This window comes from Scyliorhinus torazame, chromosome 17 (assembly GCF_047496885.1).
Source record: "Scyliorhinus torazame isolate Kashiwa2021f chromosome 17, sScyTor2.1, whole genome shotgun sequence".
Taxonomy (NCBI): domain Eukaryota; kingdom Metazoa; phylum Chordata; class Chondrichthyes; order Carcharhiniformes; family Scyliorhinidae; genus Scyliorhinus; species Scyliorhinus torazame.
The window spans coordinates 151,615,547-151,642,968 of NC_092723.1; the positions used below are offsets into that span (position 1 = coordinate 151,615,547).

Genomic DNA, 27,422 nt, shown 5'->3' on the forward strand with positions numbered 1-27,422 from the left:
TCCTGCGCAACGCTAAGCCTAATGCAGCTCAAAGTGGTGCACAGAGCATGCCTGACCAGAACCCGAATGAGCAGGTTCTTTCTGGAGGTGGAGGACAAATGTGAACCGTGCCAGAGGGGCCCGGCCAACCACACCCACATGTTTTGTGCTTGCCCCAAGCTTGCTGGGTTCTGGACAGTCTTCTCCAAGGCCAGGTCCAAAATTGTGGGGGTGAGGGTGAAGCCATGCCCAATAGTGACAATCTTAAGGGTATCGAAGCAGCCAGAGCTACACATGGGCAAGGGGGCCAACGCCCTTGCTTTCGCTTCCCTAATCGCACGCCGGAGAATCCTGCTCGGCTGGTGATTGGCAGCACCACTCAAAGCTGCAGACTGGCTCACTAACCTCTCGGACTTTCTCCACCTGGAGAAGATTAAGTACGCCATCCGAGGGTCAGAGGAAGGCTTCCTGGATACTTGGGGGCAGTTCATCGGCCTGTTCCCAAACCTGTTTGAGGCCAGGGAAAAGGAAAATCAAAAAGATGAAGAACGAAGGGGCCGCGCAACCAGGGGGGGGGGGGGGGGGGGGGAAAGGGGGCTATTATAGACCGATCCAGAGGGCAGCAAAATGTACGTACAGCTAGTCAAATGAAGGACAAAAACTCTGTAAAATAAAGCAAATTAGCGCGGGCAAGAAAAATTTAATGTATATTCATAGCACACATTCATAGAATTTACAGTGCAGAAGGAGGCCACTCGGCCCATCGAGTCTGCACCGGCTCCTGGAAAGAGCACCCCACCCAAGGTCCACACCTCCACCCTATCCCAACAACCCAGCAACCCCACCCAACACTAAGGGCAATTTTGGACACTATGGGCAATTTAGCATGGCCAATCCACCTAACCCGCACATCTTTGGACTGTGGGAGGAAACCGGAGCACCCGGAGGAAACCCACGCACACACGGGGAGGATGTGCAGACTCCGCACAGGCAGTGACACAAGCCGGAATCGAACCTGGGACCCTGGAGCTGTGAAGCATTTGTGCTATCCACAATGCTACCGTGCTAAGTAACAACTGTTTATAAATGAGAAAAGCCAATAAAAAGATTTTTAAAAAAAAACGTCTAGCAAGGGAAATTGACATGGTTAAACTGTTCATATTTCAATGCAAGGTATATTACAAACAAGGTTAAGGGCACAGGTCGTGACAGCAGGATGCCATTATTGTAACAGAAACTTGGCTAAAGAAGGGGACAAAATTGGCAGCTTAATATCCCTGGTTATAGATATTTCTTTGATTATTATTCATTTATGGCCAAAGTTATTCAAAGTCCTGTTAATGAGCTGACCATTAATGCAGTTGAACAGAAAGGCCATTATTTATTTTCAAAATTATTGAACCATTGTGATTAACTAAAATAACTCCCATTTTATTCCGACATAGCAATTTTACATTCTGTAAGCATCTTAATTAAGCAAGATTAACTAACAATCCGAACATGGCTTTTAAGTTATAAGTTTTTGTTTGTTTTAAGTATCTACCCAAATGCGCTCCCACGATTCCAGAGGTCTCATCAGACCATGGTTCCTTTTTGGGCTAGTTACGGCTTTCACCATTTAAAATAATAATTTTCACTAGAGAAGCAAAACCTTGAGCTGTTTCTACAGAAACAAAACTTGCAGCACTAACCTGTTCCTTTGCCTATTTCAAGCTGATTTTATATATATATATATATATATTACATATATTCAACATTTTTTCAGGTAACAATGTTAATTTGCTTTTGTTTTGTCAAAAAAGGTACATTCATCGCCCTTGCTTGCAAGTAATTGAAGCTGTGCTGGTTGGAGCAGTGACTGCTACAGTTTCTTTTATCATGGTTTATGCCATAAAAACGTATGACTGCCAACCTATTGGAGAAGATCCTATTAAATATCCACTCCAAGTAAGTTACCGTTTCATTTCTGCAGGTTTGTAGCTTATAGTTCTGGCTTTCCGCAATCATTTCTTTCCTTTAACAGCATAATGTAGCACAGTGGGTAGCACTGTTGCTTCACAGCTCCAGGGTCCCAGGTTCGATTTCAGGCTTAGGTCACTGTCTGTGTGGAGTCTGCACGTTCTCCCTGTGCCTGCATGGGTTTCCTCCCGGGTGCTCCAGCTTCCTCCCACAAGTCCCGAAAGACGTGCTGTTAGGTGAATTGGATATTCTAAATTCTCCCTCTGTGTACCCGAACAGGCGGAATGTGGCGACTAGGGGCTTTTCACAGTAACTTTATTGCAGTGTTAATGTAAGTCTACTTGTGACAATAAAGAAAGATTATAACAGCAGCTCCGTCAGGTAGGGAGAAATTTGGCAAAAAAAAAGTAAAGCTATTGTAATAAAAAGATAGAAAGAAATGGGATAGGTTGTAACGTGATTTGAATTGCCTGTTAACTTTAGATAATTGCCTGTTAACTTGGAGCAGTAGTGCAGCTGCTATAGCTTGCCATAGTTCCCACGGGTTAGGAAACAGTATAATTGGCTAAATTCCAACAGTTGATCAGTGATCTACTTCTGATAGTGTGTGAACATTGAGGGGGACAGGGTTGTGATGCCCTCCACAATCAAATAGCCTGCTCAAGGCTTTCATAGAAAAATAGCCACTGGCCGTTTTCAATACCAATAAACAGATTGAGTGTCACCAGTTTATGGACAGCCACATTCAACATATTCAACAGGAGAAAATTGCCTAGAAGCAAAAAAAAACCTTTCAGGCATAATTGAGCGATAAATATTTGCTAATATGCTGAATACACTTTTTAAAAAAATGTCTTGCTTATACATCTCAGTTCTGAATATTTAACTTTGTTGTGGGAAGTAATTTGGGTTTGTTATGGAGCCTTAGAGAGAAGCTTCTTCCAACTTATTATTTAAATCTTGAGAGAATCATTAAAAATAATTGTAGCTAATATCTGCCGAGTGCAAAAATTGTGACCTGTGTTGGACAGAAAATAACTGCAGTAATGTGAATAGAAATTAAAACTGTCAATGATTCCTACAAATCTGTTCACATCCTGCTGCACAAATTAAGAGCAGCAAAACATCTGCCCCAGTGGTTTTGCATTACATGTAGTTTGTGTCGAGTTGACTGATTTCAGTTAGTGTGAAATATCTAATTGGGCTCCGTATCTCTGAGTTAATGATGGGCTAATTAGCCACTGCTCATGAAGACTATCCAATGAGTCCCAGCATGTGTGAATAAAGGTGGAGTCTAGCTTGACTATTATGTCTCCTTGTGATTGAATAACCTACTTCTCACTGTGATTTCAGATGAATAACTATCACTTGGGTAAGGTGGAGGGTGTCATATGCTTTCCACGGAGTTATAACAAAAAAAAAAACAGTGTTTTGTGAAGAAAGATGGAAAACTTGATGAAAAAAAATCATAAGAAATAAGAGCATTTGGTCCATCAAGACTGCTCTGCCATTTAATAAGATCAGACTGATCTAGTTGTGGCCTTAACTCCACTTTCCTCCCTGCCTCCTCATAACCCTCAAATCCCTCATTGATCAAAAATCTGATTAACTCAGCCTTGAATATATTCTGACCTAGACTCCACTGCCCTCTGAAGAGAAATCCAAAATTAATGACACTCTGAGAGAACAAATTCCTCTTCATCTCCATCTTAAATGGGGCACCTCTTACGTTGAATCTGTGCCCCCTATTTCTAGATTTCCCTGGACGGGAAACCTCTTGGCATTCAACTTGTCAAGCCCCCTCAGAATCTTGTATGTAGGGCAGCACGGTGGCATAGTGATCAGCACTGCTGCCTCGCGCCGGCGAGGACACGGGTTCGGGCCCGGCCCTGGGTCACTAGCCATGTGGAGTCTGCACATTCTCCCCATGTCTGCGTGGGTCTCACCCCCATGACCCAAAGATGTGCAAGGTAGGTGGATTGGTCACGCTAAAATTGCCCCTTAATTGGAAAAAAAATAATTGGGTACTCTAAATTTATTTAAAAATAGAATCTTGTATGTTTCAATAAGATCACTTCTCATTCTTCTAAACTCCGATGGGTACCGGCCCAACCTTTCATAAGACGATCCTCGTAATCTCAGGAATCGGTCCAGTGAACCTCTGAATTGCTTCCAGTGTGCATATATTCTTTGCCCACTTACCTAACCTGTCGGCATCCCTTTGCAGACCCTTTGCATTCTCCTCACAACTTGTTTTCCTATCTATCTTTGCATCATCTGCTACAATACAGTTAGTCCCTTCATCCAAATTATTAATATGGATTGTCAATAGTTGAGCCCCAGCACTGATCCCTGAACCACTCCACTTGCTACAGTTTGCTGACCTGAAATGATTCTCTTATCCTGACTCTGTTCCATGGTAAAAGGCCAATTCTCTATATGTCACTCCCAACACCATGAGCTCTTATTTTGTGCAGTAAACCTTTATGTGGCACCTTATCAAATGTCTTTTGGAAATCCAAATACTCTGCACATCTACTGGTTCCCTTTTATTCACCGTGTCCTTGTTATGTCCTCCAAGAACTCTAATAAAGTTGCCAAAGACAATTTCCCTTTCATCAAACCACGTTGACTCTGCCTGATTGTATTATGATTTTCTGAAAGCTATACAACTACCTCCCTACTAATGTGACACATATGCACTCTATTAACTCATCCTCCAGGCTACCATTGCAAATTTGATTTGTCCAATTTGTACAAAGATTAAAATCGCCTATAATTATTGCAGCTCTTGCAAGCCTAAGATTTCTTCATTTATACTCTATCCTATAGAGTGATATTGCGGGGGGTTGATACCTATCCCCATCAGTGACTTTTTTGCTATTTCTTATCTCCACTCAAACTGTACATCATGTTCCTCTGAAACAAGATCATTTCTCACTACTGTATTGACCACATCATTTATTAACAATGTAGCCCATCTCCTTTTAATTTCTTTCTGTCCTTCCAAAATTTCAAATATCTTTGAATGTTTATATCCTAGCCATGGGCACTTTGCAATCATGCCGCTACAATGGCTATCATATCATTCTCATTTATTTCTACTTGTGTTATCAATTCATTCATCTTATGAATGCTGCATGTTTTAAAATAAAGAACATTACCAATGTCCCTGACTCTGACCTTGTTGGTGCACTCTTATGTTTGTACCATTTGCCCCCTCCTGTCACACTGTGGTTATCAGTACCCATATCTCTACCCTGTATATTGCTTTGCTCTTTCACTTTAACTTTCCAAATCTCCCTGCACATGAACCCCCATCCCCTATTTTTGTTTATTCTCTTTTGGGATGTGGGTGTCGCTGACGAGGCCAGCATTATTGCCCATCCCTAATTGCCCTGGAACTGAGTGGCTTGCTCGGCCATTTCAGAGGGCAGTTGCGAGTCAACCACATTACTTTGGGTTGGGAGTCACATATAGGCCAGACCAAGTAAGGATGGTAGATTTCATTTCCTAAAGGACATTCGTGAACCAGATGTATTTTTACAATAATCAGTGTTAGTTTCATGATCATTAGTTTCCAGTTCCAGATTTATTAATTTAATTTAAATTCCACCGGCGACCGTGGACATTTTGCATCTGGGTCTCCAGAATATTATCCTCGGCCTCTGGAATATGTCCAATGACATTACCACTACTGCACCATCTCCTCTGGTGCGTCGCCCCCTGTGTTTCGTTTAAATCCCTTTCTTTGGCTTAATTAGGTAAAGTTGAAGATGTTCAATTCAATTTTTCAACACAAGTTTCTGCTTTACGATGTTGTTTACATTTCTATTGGATAATTAAAAAGAAACCACTTCAGACTGTTTGACACCACAGTATTGAATCAAAGGGGGACTGGGTAACTTTTTGCCCAAACATTTCACAAATTAAAGTACATTCAAAGAAAGTTGCTGTTAAATAGTTGGTTGTTCACTAATTGTTCAATAGATGTTTTCTATGAAATGTCACCCATTAATAGGAGTAATGTTATTTTAGTGATTGAATCCACGAAGCTACTGTTGGAATCATTTCCATCAAAACATTTGGGCGTCTGCTTGCTTTGGAGGAATTTGGCTAGTCGAGCCAGAACATTGTTTGCTCTGGCTGCCTAAGCGGCTGTGCAGATATCATTGAATTATCCAAAATATCAAATGCTCTCTTTTTTTAATTGAAATGCATTATCTTAATGACATCACATTTGTAATTGCAGTTATTTTGCCCTGATGGGGAGTACAATGCAATGGCCACCGCATTCTTTAACACCCCTGAAAAGAGTGTTCGTAGTCTGTTTCATGATTCTCCAGGTCAGTGTTTGTCAACTTGGAAATGCGACTCATCTGTTGAACTGGCATTTTGTTGTATTATTAGTACGATTTGAGATTAACTCTCAACTACAATGCCTCTTTATGAAACTGACATGTAATATAATTATGTTAAACTCCGATTTACTATTTTTTGCATGTTGCACTTCCAAAATCATTTAGTCAGTTCACCAACTTGTAAATTCCACTAGTATTTTTTTTAATAAACATTTTATTGAGGTATTTTTTGGTATAACAACACAATAAACAACGTACATGAAACTATAAACCTAGTGCAAAAGCCATTTCCCTCCTTTACAGGTCCTACCTTTATTAACCCACTACTCTAAGCTAACTAACCCCCCCCCCCCTTCTGCTGACGATTAATTTTCCATGAAGAAGTCGACGAACGGTTGCCACCTCCGGGCGAACCCTAACAGTGACCCTCTCAAGGCGAACTTGATTTTCTCCAAACAGAGAAAGCTAGTCATGTCCGATAGCCAGGTATCCGACTTCAGGGGCTTTGAGTCCCTCCAAGCTAATAGTATCCGTCTCCGGGCTACCAGGGAAGCAAACGCCAGAACGTTTGCCTCTCTCCTCCTGGATTCCCGGGTCTTCCGACACCCTGGAAATCGCAACTTCTGGACTCAGCGCCACCCTTGTTTTTAACACCGTGGACATGACATCTGCAAACCCCTGCCAAAATCCCCTAAGCTTCGGACATGCCCAGAACATGTGGACATGGTTCGCTGGTCCTCCCGCACACTTTGCACACCTGTCTTCCACCCCAAAGAATCTGCTCATCCGGGCCACTGTCAGGTGAGCCCGGTGAACGACCATAAATTGTATCAGGCTGAACCTGGCACATGTTGCGGATGCGTAGACTCTACTCAACGCATCCGACCATTGACCAGCCTCTATCTCTCCTCCCAGCTCCTCCTCCCACTTGCGCTTCAGCTCCTTGGTCTGCGTCTCCTCTGACCCCATAAGTTCCTTGTAAATGTCCGAGACGCTCCCTTCTCCTACCCACCCTCTGGAAACTACCCTGTCCTTAATCCCCCTTAGCGGTAGGAGCGGGAAGGTTGACACCTGTTTACGTAGGAAGTCCCGCACCTGCAGGTACCTGAATTTGTTTCCCCTCGCCAACCCAAACTTCTTCTCCAGCGCCCTTACTCGGAAAGCTCTACTCTATAAACATACCCCCATCCTCTCAATCCCTGCTCACCGCAATATCCGGAACCCCCAATCCATACTTCCTGGGGCAAACCGGTGATTATTACAGAATGGGGAACAGACCAATGCTCCCACTGCTCCCACATGTCTCCTCCATTGCCCCCAAACTCTCAGGGCCGCCATCACCACCACGGGGCTGGTGGAGTACCGTGCCGGTGGGATCGGCAGAGGCGGAGTTACCAACTCCCCCAAACTGATGCCCTTGCATGAAGCCGCCTCCATACCCTCCCATGCCGACCACTCCCCCACCACCCACTTCCTGATCATGGCTATATTCGTCGCCCAGTAATAGTTCCTAACTTTGGCAGCGCCAGCCCACCCTCTCCCCGACTCCGCTCAAGCATTACCTCCTTACCGTGGGGTCTTGCCCGCCCAAAGCCGGAGATCACTTTGTTGATCCGTTTAAAAAAGGACCAGGAATAAAGATGGGGAGACATTGAAACACGAACAGGAATTTCGGGTGGACCGTCATCTTCACCGTCTGCACCCTCCCAGCTAATGACAACGGGAGCGCGTACCATCGCCGAAAATCGTCCTTCATTTGGTCTACTAGCCGGACCAGATTTAATTTATGCAGCCGGTCCCATTCCCGCGCCACTTGAATGCCTAGATACCTAAAGCTTTCCACTACTAATCTAAACGGCAGCTCCCCCAATCACCTCTCCTGTCCCCTTACCTGGACCGTAAACATCTCACTTTTCCCCATATTTAGCTTATACCCCGAATACCGGCCAAATTCCCCTAGAATCCTCATGATTTCTTCCATCCCCTTTAATGGGTCCGATACATACAGAAGCAGGTCGTCTGCATAGAGCGAGACTCTGTGCTCCACCCCCCCCCCCCCCACCCCTGGACCATCCCCTTCCAGCCCCTTGAGGCTCTCGGATCAATTGCCAATGGCTCTATAGCTAGCGCGAACAACAGGGGGAGAGGGGGCATCCCTCTCTCGTCCTCCGGTGCAGTCTAAAATAGTCCGATGTTGTCCTATTCGTCCGTACACTTGCCACAGGAGCCTGATACAGCAACCTGACCCAGTCAATAAAGCCCCGCCCAAATCCGAACCGTCCCAGTACCTCCCACAGATAATCCCATTCTACCCGATCAAAAGCCTTTTCTCCATCCATTGCGATCACTACTTCCAACTCCCTAACTTCCGGGGGCATCATGATCACATTTAACAACCTTATATTGGCCACCAACTGCCAGCCCTTAACAAACCCCATCTGGTCCTCCCCAATAACGTCCAGAACACAATCCTCAATCCTGGAGGACAAAATTTTGGCCAGCAGTTTGGCGTCCACATTCAACAGGGATATCGGCCTGTAGGACCCACACAGCTCCGGGTTCTTGTCCCGCTTCAGAATCAGCGAAATCGGGGCCTGTGACATCGTCGGGGGCAGCACCCCTCTTTCCCTCGCCTCATTGAACATCCTCATCAACACCGGCCCCAATATCCCAGAGAACTTTTTATAAAACTCCACTGGGTACCCGTCCGGCTCCGGGGTTTTACTCGCCTACATGGCCTTCAGACCCTCCATTATTTCTTCCAACCCGATCGGGGCCCCCAGCCCTTCTACCAGCTCTCCGTCCACCTTTGGGAAACTTAGCCACCCCCCCCCCCCTCCCCCCAAGAAGTGCCTCATCCCTTCCTGCCCCGTAGGGGGTTCTGACCTATACAGCCTACTGTAGAAATCCCTAAACGCCTTATTCACCCCTGCTGAATCTCCAACCAGGTTCCCATCTCTGTCATTTACTTTCCCTATCTCCCTGGCTGCCTCCGTCTTTCTAAGCTGCTGTGCAAACATTCTACTGGCCTTCTCTCCATACTCATATATCGCCCCCCTCGCCTGTCTCAGCTGCTCCACTGCCCTCCCTGTGGTTAACAAGCCGAACTCCGCCTTTAGCTTCCGCCGTTCCCTTAAAAGCCCTGCCTCTGGGATCTCCGCATACTTCCTATCGATCTGTAGTACCTCCTTAACCAGTCGGTCTGTCTCTGCCCTGTCCACCTTCTCCCTATGGGCCCGTATCGAGATCAGCTCCCCTCTGACCACCGCCTTCAGTGCTTCCCAGGCCATCGCTGCTGAAATTTCCCCCATTTCGTTAACCTGCAGGTAGTTCTGAATACATTTCCTCAGCCGCTCGCAAACCCCTTCGTCAGCCAAAAGTCCCACATCTAACCTCCAGTGCGGGCGCTGGTTACTGTCTTTACTAACCTGTAGGTCAACCCATTGCGGAGCATGGTCTGAGATTGTGATCGCCGAGTACCCCGTGTCCACCACCCCTGCCAGTAAGGCTCTGCTCAAAATGAAGAAATCGATCTGGGAGTACACTTTATGCACGTGTGAGTAGAAGAAGAACTCCCTCACCCTCGGCTGCCCAAATCTCCATGGATCCCCCCCCCCCCCCTTCTCTCTCTTTCCCCCCCCCCCCCCCCCCCCCAATCTGCTCCATGAACCCTTTTAGTTCCTGTGCCATTGCTGACACCCTGCCTATTTTTGTGCTTGACCGGTCTAGACCAGGGTCAATAACTGTGTTGAAGTCCCCTCCCATGACCAACCTGTGCAAGTCCAGGTCCGGCATCTTCCCCAGCATCCTCTTTATAAACTCCACATCGTCCCAATTTGGTGCATACACATTTACTAATACCACCTGCACCCCCTCCAGTTTCCCACTGACCATAATGTACCGACCTCCCACATCCGAATCTATTCTACCCGTCTCAAACACCACCCTCTTATCGATCAGGATCGCGACGACTCTAGTCTTTGAATCCAGTCCCGAGTGAAAGACCTGACTGACCCAGCCTTTCCTCAATCTAATCTGGTCAGTTACTCTAAGGTGCATCTCCTGCAACATTACCTTCAGTCCCCTAAGATGCGTGAACACACGTGCCCTCTTGACCGGCCCATTTAACCCTCAAACATTCCAGGTGATCAGCCTAGTTGGGGGGCTCATTGCCCCCGCCCCCTCCTTCGCCGATCAGCCATACCCTTTTTTGGGCCCGCCTCCACCAGGCAGCCTCTGCCCCCAACCTCTTCTCTGTCCCTTGGCCCTAGTCCCTCCCTTGTCAGCAGAACATCTCCCACCCCGCCCTCCCTAGTAACAACACTCTGTAATCCAACCTCTTTGATAAACTGAACATATGCGCACCCCCCCCCCCCCACTGCGCTTCTGTGAGATAGCCCACCCAACTAGCTTGGTGGCCCCTACCCTGGTGCCGGATAGTTTCCCACCTATTGTTCCCCCCCCCCCCACTCATACAAACATACTCCAACATCAAACAATCCCCACACAATTGCCCGACAGAAAAACTAAACAAGCACATCTCCATCCCCCAACAGTTCAAATGAAAACCTTAACTCACTCAGCTCTGCTATTGTTCCCAAATCAATTCAGAAGGCCACAAACAGCTTCCACAAAACAAAAAACGAGAAACTTTTTTTAAAAGAACAGAGAAACAAAAAGAAAAAAAAAACATGAATGTTGCAGCAAAGTTCAAAAGCTCTCAGTCCACCACCAGTCCTTTCCTTTTCACGAAGTCCAGCGCGTCCTCAGGTGACTCGAAATAAAATTGCTGTTCCTCATAAGTGACCCAGAGACGGTCCGGATTACAATAGTCCGAACGTCACCTTTTTCTTAAAAAAGATCGATCTAATCTGGTTGAAGCCTGCTCTTCTCCTGGCCACCGCCACACTCAGCTCTTGGTAGACCCGCAGGATACTATTGTCCCACTTACAGCTCCGTGTCTGCTTGGCCCACTGTAGAATGCGCTCCTGTTGCCCGTTTTAGCCTTAGTTTACTTTATTCTTATTCTGTCACCTTTGCTCATGAGTCGCCAGGTATCTTTCTGATACCGCCACGTGGTTCAAGTCCAAGTAATGATTAATAATGCAACACACTTAGTAAGAGTTAAATCAGCGCTCATTTATTATATACAGCAATTAATACTTATACAATAATCCTACTTCTAGACCACTACCTACCACTAAAGGCCAATACTTAACTTTGGAAATGGCCCACCAGGTCAGGGAAACGAATGGTCTTTCAAATTGGTTCTGAGCCTGCGGGATTCAAAAGCTGGTACAAGTCGATAGTCAGGAGCGCCTATCTGGTAGCGATCGCTGGAGTAAAACTTACAGTTTCTTGTAGAAGGGTCTCGAAGGTTGCGAGCAGGAAGAGAAGGGTCGAGTTGAACTTGGCCCCTATTCTTATGGTCCCCAGGGGCTTCCTGCCTCTCGGGGCGGACCTCGTACCTGGTTCCAAGTGATTGGACTTGGTCCCAATCACTTGGTTCGATATGCTCCAATAATGGGACAATTCCTTGATCAGGGGGTGGTCGTTTACCTTTCTTTGTGTCAGCCCCTGCTGGCGCCGAAAGGTCTGGGTCGGCTTTATGTTGCTAATTTGTAGCAATTGTTCCCAGGGATGGCTGATTAAAATGCAGATGGCTGGGTTGTTGTGATGTTGATGGCTGCAGGTATCGGTCTGGACTGACTTCCCCAGAGGCGAATACACTGTTTTACCTGCAGCTGTCCGTTTGAGTCCTGTTGGCTGATTTTCCCATCAGCCTCTTCCGTTCGCCATTTTAAATCGGGGTTTGACCATTCTAATCGGGAATCAGCCATTTTACGTGGCTACACTCCTTATCCAAGTACCTGTGGAATCTCACCGCCATTGCCCTCGCGGAGGGGGGAGGGGGGGGGGGGGGGGGGTCTACCATTCGCGGATTCCTCGTGAGTGCTCTGTGAGCCCTGTCCACCTCCAAGGGTCGGGAGAATGCCCCATCCCCCAGCAGCTTCTCAAACATATCTGCGATGTATGCCCCAGTGTCCGCTCCTTCGGACCCCTCCGGGAGCCCAACGATTCTCAAGTTCTGCCGGCGGGACCTATTCTCTAGGTCCTCCACCTTCTCCAGGAGCTTCTTCTGTTGGTCTCTCAGCATCCCCACCTCTAACCTTGATGTTTCTCCTGCTCAGCCAGTGCCTTCTCCACCTTCTGGATCGCCCGATCTTGGGCATCCAATCTAAGCTCCAGTCGCTCAATCGACTCTTTTATCAGGTCCAAGCAGCCCCGTTTCTGCTTAGCAAAGCCTTCCTGAATAACTTGCATCAGATGCTCCGTTGACCGCTGGGTCGACAGACCAGAGGTCCGGTCCTCCGCCATGCTGTCTCCTGCTGCAGCTTCAGCCCAAGCCTTCTCTGTCTTTCTGTTTCTGCCTTTACGAACACTTCTAGTCCTTCTCTCCATGCACCAATGTGGGAATTCAGTACACAATTGCCTCTGTCTTCAGTTTTACAGTTCAAGTCCGGTAGAAAATCGGAGGAAAAGGTCCAAACGTCCGACCCGAGTGGGAGCCACCAAATGTGCAACTTACTCCTTCATAGCCGCCACCGGAAGTCCGTAGTATTTGTTTTTAGCCAGCAATTTACTAATTCCTAGCATCCATCTTTCTGAAGAAACGCTAGTCAAAGAAAGTAGTTTTGTTTAGTTTGTTGATGGCTGTACCTTGAATGTGGTAGCAACATTAGGGAGATTTAAATATGCCTCAGCCCTACTGCACTCATTTTACTAATTTTACGGAGCCTACTAAGTTTAATTTTCCTATGTTTTATGTTTTCATTATACCTGGAGTAGAAATTAAGGGGACATTGCCTGTGGCTTGGGGGGAGATGTAATCTTATTTTCAAGAAAACTTTGTTGAAGATTTTCACTGGTAAAAAGCTGAAATAAAACAGTAACATACTGTAGAGAGCAAAAATACAAGGGTAAATTTGATTCTGTAAAATTTCTGTTGCAATTGTATATTGAGTACAATTTAGGATGTGTTACAGACCGCAGACCAGATCCCAACAGTGGACAAGATACTGGACCAGAACAGCAACGCCTTATTTTATTTTTAACACTGTATGGCAAGATCGACTACACTCCAGGAGTGATTGTATGAGAAATTGGTTATTTTTACAAACAAAACTTTATAACAAAAGAAAACCAATTTTTAAACTTTAAAATTTTGTACCTAACTTGAACAGCTTACATGTAACTCTTAATCCTAACAAACAATATCCCATTAAACAGTACGTAAAATGGTCACACCACTCTCAACTCCACTTAGACGGACAAAAATGATACTTGCATTACAGAACATACTCCTGCTATTAGTGAGGCTCTTTCAGACCCTATCCGAAAACCTGTCCCTGTGGCAGTTTATTCATGGCCTCTCCTGATCGCTCTCCAAATCCTTCTGCCCCCACCTGTTCGAACAGGATTCTTCTTTCTCTCTGAGTTCCACCCAGCCCCTCAAAGATGGTTGTCTTCAGACTTGAACTCATTATTGCTATCTGGACTTTTGATTACACACTCCAATTTACACAAGAAACAGGGCTATGCTATGAATATGCAACTAACCTCCAATTTACAGACCAAAGAGACAATCAGACTCTGTAATAGGCTTATGACTGGTCAGACAAGAGTGTCCCAAGGGACAATGGACCTTGTGTGAATCACTGCAGCTGAACAGGGGAATCATGTTTATTTCCATTACGAGTTTAAGTCTGAATGGAACAATGTTAATCAGGCCAGGTGTGGGCGTAAACCTCTGACTCAGTGCTAGCAGTTTTATCCTCTGGTTGTTAACCTCTAAATTGCCCACTACATCTACGATCAATTTCTTAACATCTCCCAGTCGTCACAGATGTAACAAAAAAGGACTAATCGTTTATCCTCCACATCATCTTTGCAAACTTCCATTCGAACAAGAATCATCAGTATCTAAAGATTTTGTACCACACAAGAGCCAGGAATCTTTCCCCCATCATCCGCAGCAACAAGGTGTCATGGTGACACAGTGGTTAGCACTGCTGCCTCACAGCACCAGGGTCTTGGGTTTGATTCTGGCCTTGGATGACCTGTCTGTGTGGAGTTTGCATGTTCTCCCCATATCTGCATGGGTTTCCTCTGGGAGCTCCGGTTTCCTCCCAAAGTTCAAAAATATGTGCAGGGTAGGTGGATTGGCCATGATCAGTGTGATTGGTTATGTGGATAGGGTGGGGGAGTGGGCCTTTGTAGGGTGCTCTTTCGGAGGGTCGGTGCAGACTCGATGGGCCAAATGGCCTCCTTCTGCATTGTAGGGGTTCTTTGGATTCTAGCAATTTGTGCATGCTATTGTCACCCATCAGGGAACCTATATTCCGCTGGTGGTTCATTCCAGGTTCAGGCATCTAGATGTGCACAATCTACTTCAAGAAATCCATAAAGCACTTATGCTGAGCAGTTGACTTGATGGAAAATATTCTTGAAAGAAAGGATGGGATATAATATTTCACACATCAGAAAGCTGCTTTCTGACATTAAACAACCTATGCTTCTGATCAAATAAAGAAATAAGCTCTGATCTGTTTAGTCTGCAACAAAATACATTTTTGTTGTTTGCCGTTCCAGCAGAATCAAATTCTTTTGTTACTAGGAGCAACGTACTTTTATTTGGAGTACGCTGGTATTGGTTTAATTGCGTGTCCTGTTTAAACTTTTTTGCGTGGCTGCACATGCATAGCAATTTGAAGGTTCTGCGTGGGATCTTTCTGGTACCTGGCTGTGCAGTTCAGAGGGATCATTGACTAGGGATGTAGTTTCCTTGTGCAATGAGGCCAGTGTTAGCAGCAGTGACTAGAGAAGCTACCTATCATCACATATTTATAATGATTCTCGATTATGCTTCTCGATTATGCCTGATATTTCTAAAAGTAAAGAATTTTACCAGTGTGCGTTTTCCCTCCTTTTTACACTTCTTTCTCTCTCCCTCTTTTCCTCATGCCCCCCCAAATCCCCTGATAGAGGATAATTTTGCATCCCTTTTGTTTATTTCCCCCAAGCGACAACAGTAGTGATGCATTTATTAGCCAAAGAAAATTTGGCTATGTATGGAAATCCAGTTGTAATTCCATACAAGTCAAACTGTATTCACAGAAACAGGACTTGATCTTGTGCGATTTCTGAGCCTCTATGGAATGGCTTCTGTCTAAAAACCAGCAGTAATCACTCTAGTTTATTCATCACTACATAGTACTTAACCAAGTACCAAGTCCCTTTAAGGGATCAGGCCACGTGGTTGAATACAATCATGGTTTGTGATATATTCAGCAGTGTAGAAATGCTGTCCCATGGATGAAAACGTTTTTCCTCAATTCCCCACCAATCACCATAAATCTATGCCCCATGGTAATTGACTCCTCAGTTAGGGGAAATAGGTCTTTCCTGTCTAGGACCCTTATAATTGTGTATACCTTAAGTAAGTCACATGGGGCTGGTTTAGCACAGTGGGCTAAACAGCTGGCTTGTAATGCAGAACAATGCCAGCAGCATGGGTTCAATTCCTGCACCAGCCTCCCCGAACAGGTGCCAGAATGTGGCGACGAGGAGCTTTTCACAGTAACTTCATTGAAGCCTACTTGTGACAATAAGCGATGATTATTATTATCTTAGCCTCCTCTGTTCGAAGGAAGACAACTAATGCCTATCCAATCTTTCCTCTTAGCTGCAATTTTCAAGCCATGGCAACATTCTTGTAAATCTCCTCTACACACTCTCAAGAGCAATTATGTCCTTCCTGTACTGTGGTGTTCAGAACTGTACACAGAACTCCAGCTGTGGCCTAACCAACATTTTATACAGTTCCTGTAGTACATCCCTGCTTTTGTGTTCAATACCTCACCCATTAGCACAATTATATGAATAAGATTATAAAGGAAATTATGTTGAATACATAGAAACAATAATTAGTATGTCCTATTAAAGTGATGAAAAATTTTAAAATGGGCATCAACTACCTTGTAATGCTGTCCTGAGTGATCTTCGCATCATTGTTTTCGACATGCTTCAGCTGTTAAGGGTATAATTTATGCTATTAGTGCTCTCCAATGCTAAAGATATTTGAACACTGAATACTTCCTCTATCAATGGATCACTTTTGGGCAATACAGTATATCTGAATCTACTTCAAATATATAAATTCACAGAATCACGGATATATAAATTAATTGTTTTCAACTTGCCTTCATTTAAAAAATATATATATTTTTTATTCTCCTTTTTCACATTTTCTCCCAAATTTACACCCACCAACAATAAACAATAATCAGTAACAAATATGTCAATCCCCATATCAATAACAATGATCCCATCCTCCCACCAAACCCCAAACATTAGCCCGCATGTTCACACAAACAAATGACAAAAAGGAATTGGGGATCCCCCATAGTCGCCATTAACACACACAGCCCCCCCTCCCCCCCAACCTCCCACCCACCCGCCTCAGCTAATGTTCGATGTTATCCAGTTCTTGAAAGTGCATAATGAATAATGCCCATGAATTGTAGAACCCCTCCATCCTTCCCCTCAGTTCAAACTTAACCTTCTCAAGAGTCAAGAATTCCAACAGGTCCCCCCACCACACCAGGGCACAGGATGGAGAGGTTGCTCTCCAACCTATCAGGATCTGCCTTGTAGGGAAAAATCCCTTGTACCAGTGCATTCAAGAGTCCGAGTCTCAAGGCAAGGTTCAAAGCGTTGCTCTTTATTGTACAATTACTGAAGCCTTCAGGGAGACCCACGCAGCCAGCTCAGAAACAGTGGCTTGGCCACGTTGATCTCGACAATTACACATTCGCTCTGGATTTTTACAGGAATCCAAATTCGAGCGGGAACATTTGCTCATACATAATAGTTAAAGGGTAGTTTTGATTTAGATCTCTCAGACAGGTTTAAACTGAGAATATGCATCTTTGTCAATTTGCATCTGTGTGGTGTGTGTCCGTGTTGATGAGATTATCTGTGCTTGCTCCGGTGTCCCTCCCTTGTCAATTTGCATCTGTATGGTGTGTCCGTGTTGATGAGATTATCTGTGCTCGCTCCAGTGTCCCTCCCTTCTCTAATGTGTTTTCCATTATCGCCCTGATGTGTCTCCTTAACTAAATCGACCTCCGATGTCTGTGGCTGTGCTATGCTTTTGTTTCTGTGTTTGCTAGATGAGGTGTTAATGTCATCTTTGTCCTGCTGTGTGTGTAGGGGACGCTAATCTAATCTATACATTTCTTTTATTCCTTCTATTCTGGTTTCTTTGCCTGCCTTGGCCATTTTATTAATATATTATTTCATTCTTTCATAAGTCTTTGCAATACAGTTGTGCCATATATCCCACTGCCAGGGTCTTGACTCGCAGATATCCCGATCTCCTGGCCATGGGGCCATTTTAAGATGCAGCTTCGTGCTGTTGCTGGGCAGAACAAGTGTCTTCCATCATTAAGATGCAGCTTCGTGCTGTTGCTGGGCAGAACAAGTGTCTTCCATCATTAAGATGCAGCTTTGTGCTGTTGCTGGGCAGAACAAGTGTCTTCCATCATTAAGATGCAGCTTTGTGCTGTTGCTGGGCAGAACAAGTGTCTTCCATCAATTTCGAATTAAAGGTCTCCCAGCTGTGCAGAAGGGGATTTAAACGAATGTCCATCCGGGTGTCCCCTTCTGCATTGTGGGCACATTATAAACGGTGCCAATCAGTCCAATAAAACAGTCCAATAAATGTTAAACGGTGCCAAACAGTCCAATAATACAGTTTCATAAATGAAGAATGTTTGATGAGATGAGATAAAAATATGGTCTTCGAAAATGGGTGAGATAAAAATATGGTCTTGGAAAATGGCCCACGTCATCTTCATGATCCTAAACATCAGTCACTGAAGGACACCAACATTTTTAAATCTTCATTGCGGACTTTAAAGACTAACTACAACAGCTAGCATTTATATAGTGACTTTTTAATGTAGAAAACACTCCATGGTGTAATTTATAAAAAGAATGCTGAGGCAAACAAACAGATAAGAGAAAAGGTGACCAAAAACTTGGTTAAAGTAGTGGGTTGTAAGGAGGAACGTGAAGATATGGATCGGCTTTTGAACATAACGACTCAGTGTCTGAAACATACGGACAGATAATATGATCATCTTCGAAGCAAGTTCCAGGCATGGTAATATATGGAACAAATTGCCATTAAATAATAAACAGAATCTGGCAACTAAGTTGACAAGGCAACAGGACATAGGCTTTCAACTACCTATTTCCTTCCTCTAGTTGTCTTCTTCGCTTACTCACCCTGTCTCTTTGTGCCCCCATATGTTAGATCATAAATCTTGATTTTTCCATCACCTTTTCGGATGGTGGAAGAAGCTGTAACTTCTCCTTTCCACAAATCCCTCAAAATTGAATTAGTTAATTTTAGATGCTATTCTGTTTTTGCTTTATCTTCACTTCTGATTTCTTACCATAACCATTTATGTGGGCGAGAGGGGGAAGTTTCCTGAGTTTAAAAGAGGCAGGTTAATTTGATGTTGAAAATGAAAAAGAAAACTGAATACTGCAACACACAATGTGATTTGCTGATGCTCAACAGTATTTGCTTGATCAGTATGATCTATTTCTTGCAGGCTCATACAATCCTCTGACTCTTGGCTTATTCACTTTAAGTTACTTTTTCCTTGCCTGTTGGACATATGGTTTAGCAGTGTCCAGTGGAATCTTCATTCCATCTTTACTGATTGGAGCTGCATGGGGAAGATTGTTTGGAATATTCCTTTCCAACATTACGCCAGACGCTGTGAGTATTTTTTCATAACCTTGAATGATAGCGAAATTCTTGGTGTTTTGGTATTTTCTGAAGGGTAGTTCAAATGGAAAACCCAACATGTTAAATTTTTAATTACTTGTGCATATCCAGCTTTTCCAACAAACAAATATCTAATACTTAATGCTTTGTCTTTCCAACATGAAATAAAAAATTGGTTATTGTTCATGATATGTTTATTCATTGATTTGTTATCCGGGTTTCTGGTGAAGAATAGTTCTTGCTTCCCCTTTATCAATGAATTGAAGAAATCCTTCACATAGGACTGAGCCGATTGGGCTGTATTTAATGCAGCCCATTACAGTGGGAGCCAGGGATTTAAATAGCGCTGCACGGTTTTCCCACCCCCTTGAAAGGTTACATGGCAAACTCTGTTGGGTTAGCCAGTAGCCTCCTGGGGGGATGGAGTTATACAATTTACAGTGCAGAAGGAGGCAATTTGGCACCAGCCTTTGGAGAGAGCACCCTACTTAAGCCCACACCTCCACCCTAACCCCGTAACCCAGTAACCCCACTTAACCTTTACTACACTATGGGACAATTTAACATGACCAATCCACCTAACCTGCACATCTTTGGACTGTGGGAGAAAACTGGAGCACCCAGAGGAAACCCACGGGGAGAAAGTGCAAACTCCACACAGACAGTCATCTGAGGCCGGAATTGAACCCGGGACCCTGGAGCTGTGAGGCAGCAGTACTAACCATTGCGCCACCATGCTCACCCGGCTGGGTGGGCTTTCCTCGTTATTAGACATTCTATGCCTGATCAGGGCACCAGCATTGGGAAACCACTGAAAGTCACCCCCTTTTGCTTCTGACTGCCCTCCCATGACCACCCACTCTGTGACCCCTATTCCACCATCATTCACCTTTAGCATGTGGTCCCAGATATTCATGGGTCCCTGATGAGCGCACTGCTGTATTGCATGTGCTCACTGATATTTTCAATCAGTAACAATAAATTTCATAATTATAGCTAACTGCAGTTTATGTTGGGCTTTTGTGCTCGTTTTAAAATGTTTACTTTCTGTTGCATTCCACAGACTTGGCCTGATCCAGGCAAATACGCTCTAATGGGAGCAGCAGCTCAACTTGGTGAGTGTGGTACATGACCAGTGATCTACATACTGGAAAGTTAGAATTTCCAGACTAACAGTCTTGGGATATTAGATAATTTCCTGTTGTATTTCCTATGCTGAAAAGTAATTTCTATAACAGCACTGCAGTCTTCAAACAATTCCCTATTGCTGTGATCTGGGTAGGAATATTGGCAATAAATTCATTGTGGAGGAATTTTCTATAATCCCAAACTACCACATTTTATGTAACCTGCTACTATAAAGAAAGCCTAGAGCTTGCATTAGATGGAGGAAATGATTTTGATGCTTTTGTTCCCTACATATCTTTGAACAAAAAGCTAATTGTTGCAGTTAATTTTAAATGATTTAGATCGGCTTCAATTCTGTAAATGTGATTTAACTATATAACACGGAAACAAGCCAGTTAGCCCTTCAGGTTCATGTCAGCTTTTATGCTCTATATAAGGGGGTCACGGGATGTGCGGGGGGCCAGGCAGGAAAGTGGAGTTGAGGCCATGTTCAGATTAGCCAGGATTTTATTGAATAGTGGAGCAAGCGAAAGGGACTGAATGGCCTGCTCTTTATTTCTTAACTACATGCCCCCTCCCACCAATTTTCATCTAACCCCATCAACGTATCCTTGTATTTCTCTCTCTCTCTCATGTGACAATCCAGTTTCTCTTTAAAATGCATCTTTGCTATTTGCCTCAATTCTTCCTTGTGATGTTGAGTTCCCAATTACAACTGTTCTCTGGTAAAGAGATTTTTCTTCAACTCGGTTTGTTTGCAACTATCTTATATTTCTGGCTCCAAGTTCTGACTTTGCCCAAAGTGGAGATATCTATTCTACTACTATCCTACCACTACCCTATCAAACTTTTCCTAATCTTAAAAGACTTCGATCAGGTCACCTTTCGGTCTTTTTTCCAGAAGATCTTCCCTGATAGATGCAACCTCTCCAATCTTGTATCATTCTACTTTTTTTATTTTTTTCACCTTCTCCATTCCCAATCTCCTTTTATAATATGAAGACCAGAACAGTTCATAGCACTTTAATGATTTAACAAAGGTTCTATTCATGTTTAACACAAATCCTCTGCTTTTCGGTTCCAACCTTCTAGAAATGAACGCGAGTGTTCAGTTTGCTTTTTAACTAACCCTCGTCATTAATTTTAGTGATTGTGTATGTGACTTAGATTTAGCTGTGGGAATATTGACGGAGAAAGTCAAATAAATACACTAAGAAGCTGGGAACTCTTTGCCCTCTTATTTAGTCGACATTTTCTATGGCTCAGAAGTAGTTGTCGTGGTGTTTGCCACTTTCTTTTGATGGTCTTTAAATTCAATTGCAATATGCCATTTCCTTCCGCTGTGGGCGAGCTCCCAATCAGAAACAATCCTGATGCCTGAAATTTGCAGAAAATGATGCTGATCCAGGAAATTAAGGTTGTGGGATTCAGTTGAATTGTGTTAGTTTTGCAGCACTTCATTTTATGTATCTTGTTTATTTTGAAAAAAATATTTTTTATTGGCATTTTCCAATTTCAACAGTTTAACATATAAAGCACATAATATTTACAAGGTACGATGTTTCTTATGTACAAATTTTACACACATCCCTTCTCTCCTTCTCTGTCAGCCCCCCCCCCCCGCTCCTTGTATCTTGTTTATAAGTTGGAATAGCAACCACCACCTACAGTTGTTTTGATAGAACAGAGCAAGCAATTGTTAATATGAAAAGAGTTTAGCACTGTTGTAGAAACTAATCAGATTCCTAATTATTTATGATGGGGGAAGAAAGGAAACAGTTAAAAGTTGAACTGTTTAACTCTGAGGAAGTTTCTTACATTATGTGCGACTTGGGTCTTATTACATTTGTTTCAACAAAACATATTGACTACTATGTAAATGAAAAATCCAGATTCATGATATATTGATCTGGCATGTGAGCGAGTTGGGAGCCAAGCAAGATAGTTTGTGTATTTTGAGTATCTACATGCACATTAACTGTCATCATCTATCAGATGTAGCTGAACTTGTGGTCTATTACATTCCATTTGCAGGAGGTATTGTACGGATGACACTGAGCCTGACGGTCATTATCATGGAGGCGACTGGAAATGTGACATATGGTCTTCCCGTCATGGTGGTGCTGATGACTGCCAAAATAGTTGGGGACTTCTGCATTGAGGTGCCTGTTAAATGGTGAAAATGTAGCCATTTTATGAAAAAAAATCTGGATTAACCTTTTCTTCAGATGCTGTGCTACTACCTCAATTATTTCTGCTTTCCTAGCCCTTGCTGATTTTTCTGCTAGTGCAATTAACCCAGCCTTGGTTAATTGCCGCAAGTCACTCAGGGATGAGTCTTCCCTTTCCAGAAAAGTTTTAGGCATTGATACAGCCATTCTGCTTTTCAATCAGTATAGTAAAATTCACCAATCAAAGCTCATCAACCTTAATCTCAGTAAGTATTGGAACTTTCATTTGTCTGTGGATTCAAAATCCCAGATGTGCTCCCTTTTTAAAAAAAATTAATTTATGGGATATGGGCATCGCTGGTTAGGCTAGCATTTATTGCCCTTCCCTAGTTGCCCTTCAGGAGGATCCTTGGATAGACTATACGCACACCCCCAAAAGAAAGATGGTTGGTAAGACTGTCTGTGGAGTTTCTGTGTGGGTTTCCTCCAGGTGCTCCGGAGTTTCCTCCCACAATCCAAGGATGTGCAGGTTAGGTAGATTGGCCATGCTAAATTGCCCCTTCGTGTCCAAAGGTTTATGTGAGGTTACTGGATTACGGGGAAAAGCTGGAGGCTTGATCTTAAGTAGGGTGCTCTTTCCAAGGGTCAGTGTAGACTCGATGGGCTGAATGGCCTTCTGCTGTGTAAAAAAAATAATTCTATGAATCTCTCCTTGGAATTCTCCCCAAAGTCATTCCCACTCGGACAGCTTCAACAGTGACCCACCTCACATGGTTTCAATTTCACCTTCCGAGATTCCTTTCCCCTGTTCTCGAGTACACTCGAACTTCGCCTTTCAAGCACATTTTCAGGTTTTCGGCTGTGCCAAGCAGAATACCACAGCTCCATAAGGATACCTTTGCCCCAACAGCTCTCTTTACTTAAAGTTTGCTTCCCATAATTTTTCTTTAACTTAACTGGGACTTCTGCCTGTGCCTGTCTCTGTCACGCTTGCTGGTTAACCCCATGAAATTGACTGCCTCTGTGGTTCACTGACCCGTAGACTGGTCTGATGACCTATCACAATACTCCAAGAGGGTCCCACCTTTGTTACTAGGTAGGAACAAATGTAACAAGCATGGGAGCATTCTGTACATTAAATGTCACAATCTCCACAGACTGCCAATTTAGCACACAGAGACACAAGAGGTAAAGATGAATTTTGTGACAGCGTAAGTTGTTTTAATTGCTGACATAGTCGTTGAATTTCCCAGTTTCCCTAAATTGCGAATTTGGGAACAGAGCAAATTAACCAGTTGGATATGTTGTTTCATCATACTCTTGCAGTTCAGATTTGCTATCAACGCATCGCAAAGAAAAAACAACCCTTGACCCCCAACGCCTTTGCAACTGCTACCCCATCTCCAACCTCCCTTTCCACTCCAATATCCTTGAACATATTTTTGCTTTCCAAATCTGTGCCCCTCTTTTCCCAGAAACAATGTTCGAATCCTTCAAATCACAAATCTGCTGCTGACCCAGTGTCAAAACAGCTGGTCATAAATGACATGCTGGGTGATTGTGACAAAGGTAAAGTAGCTTTCCCCATCCTTCTTGAATTCTCTTCAGTCTGTGACATGGCTGACCACATTATCCTCTAACACTGCCTCTCCGCGTCCATCCAGCTCCCGTGTGGTTCTATTATCTATTTAATCATATCCAGAGAATCACTTGCAATATCTTCTCTTTCTGCACCCTCAGTTTTATCTCTGGTCCCAAGGATCTATCCTTGTACTACTTCTATTTCTGACCTCTATGCTGCCCCTTAACAACGTCATTCAAAAATGCAGCGTTAGTTTTCTCTTATGCTGACGATACCCGGCTCTACCTCACCGCCATTCTTTCTAATTGTTAGACTGCTTATCAGACATGCAGTACTGGATGAGCAGAAACTTCCTCCATTTAAATATTGGAAAGACAAGCTATAGTTTTTGATCCCTGCCCCAAACCCTGTTCCTTAGCTACCAACTCCATCCCTCTCCCTGCCAATGGTCTGAAACCAAATTAGTCTGTTCACAGCTTTGGTGTCATATTTGACTCAGACCAGCGTCTGGTCACATTTTTTGCCATCACCAACTTTCTCCAACTCTATATCATTGCCAACTTTTCGCTTCTCATCTTATCTGCAGCTGAAATCCTCACTCATGCCCCTTTGTTACCTTTTTAAAAAATCCTTACCAACGTAAAGATTCTCTCAACAGAGGCAGCTGAGTCAAGTACAAGATATGACCGCAAAATCGGACTAAATTAGAACTGGTCTTGACTTTCACCCTGCTGAATAAATAGTGGTGCTGTGTATATGGCCACAAATAAAATGTCTATTTCTATCCTGCTTCGTTGTGTTTACCATTTAAGGATTGGGACATGAACATTTAAAAATTAATGTGATTTATTTTTAAACTGTGAACAGACCAATGGAAAAGAATTTCTGTTCTGCACTTTAATCTGAGAACAATGTTTTTTATTGGTTCAATCTGCCAAGTGTTGAATTGCACTCGAGGATTAATATGGATTCGATACTTAACCCAATATTAACAAGTGCATGAAAATCAATATCATATTTGAAAATACCATACATATCTTAAATTAGTTCTGTTTTGAGAACATTAATCTCTTTCTATTAAGAGAATGCACAGCTTTGTCTTTAAGTGCTTGATAAATCATAGCTGCTTAGCTCAGTTTTCAGTATAGTTTGCCATTGTAACAATATGTTTAGCAACTTGGGCTGCATTGCTTAGCCTGTGGCCTTTATGTTCATTCATGAGTGGGAATAACAACATGTTTGCTATTTTAACTTATAACCATTTTTATTTCATTCAGAAAATCGGTTGTACATTTTTTAGCGTAACGCTTTGCTTTAAATGAGCATGGTATTTGGCTAATTAATTCACACTTTCTGGCTGTTAGAGCTAGGCTGATTTTTTTCATATTACTTTGGCCAAGATCTTCCAGTCTCCAGTTGTTCGTATCTTGGAAGATGCACTGGGGAAGCCCTTGAAATTACCAAATCGTGACTTGCCCATTGGAAGTTGGAATTTCCCAGGCAATTTCCCTGTTACAGAACTCTCTGGAAAATTTTTCCAACTCTGAGGCGACTTAATTACATGGATAGTTACCCAGGAAATGTTAGACGGGAAAGAAATCACGTTTAACTCGTGGGTAACTATATAACTCATCCCTGCCGATTCTCCAACTCCATCCTGACCAACTTGACCTTTTTCCCCTCCCCACCTGACCCTCCAAATCTCCTGTCCTGACCTCACCACCTTTCCCCCTGCCACCCTGTCCACTTTCCTCATTCACTAACAGAATGAAAAACTACTTAAATATCCCAAAATTTCACTGAAGATGTTTTGAATTAGTAACAACAATTAAAATCTGAGTAAACATAAAAATTGCATTTTTATTGTCAGTACTGGCCTTGGTGCTCGAGGGCTTCAAAAGGTCACCTTTGGAAGAATGTGTTAGGGATTTATGTCAAACTCTGGACCGGTCCAATGATCTATGTATGTAGTAAGACATTTCAATATGTTGTTGAATTACTTACATTTCAACTATATCAATATAATTCAGAAATTGGGATTACTGAAGTCTTAAACGTTAATGGTTAAATTATTTTTGATTTTAGGGACTGTATGATATCCACATTAAGCTGCAGAGTGTACCTTTCCTTGGTTGGGAGCCCCCTGAAAAATCTCATGCTTTAACTGCACGGTAAGAATGATCATTTTGTCCAGTACAGTAAGATTGGCTCCTACATCATGAATTGAGAAACTTGTATCAATTGTCATGGTTTATATAATGACACACATCCTTGCTGTTCCTCATTCCAAGACCTACCCCTCTTCCCTGTTGTTTCAAATTACATCACGGTTGTATTTGTTGCCAATGCCGTGCATGTGCAGTTCTGGTGTTTTACCCCGTTAAGTCATTGCGAGTGACAGAGTAGGCAGCAGCCAGGAGCAGAGATGCTTATCGAATAGTTATTGGAGTTGCAGAACAGTATGTTTACAACTTTTGCTTCTTTAACTAGTATTTCTCTCAGACTATTCGATGCCATTAAGAGGAGGCTGTGACGTAGTGGTATTGTCACTGGACTGGTGATACTCTGGGGACCCAGGTTTGAATCCCGCCACAGCAGATGGTGGAAACTGAATCCAATAAACACCTGCAATTAAAAGTCTAATGATATCTATGAAAAGCCCAGCTGGCTCACTAATGTTGTTGAGGAAAGGACATCCGCAGTCCTCACCTGGTCTGGCCTACATGTGACTCCAGGTCCACAGCAATGTGGTTGACTCCTAACTGCCCTAATCGCCTAGCAAGCCACTCAATTGTATCAAACCACTACAAAGGAGGTAAAAGGGAAAGAAACTGGACTGACTACCCAGCATCAACCTAGGCACTGGAAATGACGACGATGAACCCAGCCCTGTTGACCCTGCAAAGTCCTCCTTACTAACATCTGGGGGCATGTGCCAAAAGTGGGACAGCTGTCACACAGACTAGTCAAGCAACAGCCTGACATAGTCATACTCATGGAATCAAACCTTTAGATAACGTCCCAGCCACAACTACCACCATCCCTCGGTATGTCCTGTCCCACTGGCAGGACAGACAACAGAAGATTACGTGGGTAGGGTGCTCTTTCAGAGGGTCGGTTCAGAGTCGATGGGCCGAATGGCCTCCTGCACTGTAAGGATTCTATGGTTCGCTATAAATTTAACTGGGATGACTGAGGTTGACATGAAATCCCTTTTCTCCCAAAATTCTTGCTTTTTGTTTTGATTAAAATCCGCATGAAATTGTAGGAGGATGCGATTTGTAACGTGCAGTTCCTGGGAATTGAACTTTAAATGGAGAAAGTAGATATGCTTTTGTTTTTCTGTCAGTGGCAGTTTTGGCCTCTGAGAAATCTGC

At 43.5% G+C, this 27,422-nt stretch overlaps 1 protein-coding gene across 1 annotated transcript in view; it reads left to right on the forward strand.

Annotated features, from left to right (window-relative positions):
* clcn7 (chloride channel 7) overlaps positions 1-27,422 on the forward strand; it is a 92,123-nt gene that overhangs the window by 50,526 nt on the left and 14,175 nt on the right. The window contains exons 15-20 of the mRNA XM_072481293.1: positions 1,782-1,926; positions 6,191-6,284; positions 18,986-19,155; positions 20,228-20,279; positions 22,327-22,454; positions 26,131-26,216. Of these exons, the coding sequence (XP_072337394.1) occupies positions 1,782-1,926; positions 6,191-6,284; positions 18,986-19,155; positions 20,228-20,279; positions 22,327-22,454; positions 26,131-26,216 (675 nt within the window). The remainder of the gene's footprint in view (positions 1-1,781; positions 1,927-6,190; positions 6,285-18,985; positions 19,156-20,227; positions 20,280-22,326; positions 22,455-26,130; positions 26,217-27,422) is intronic.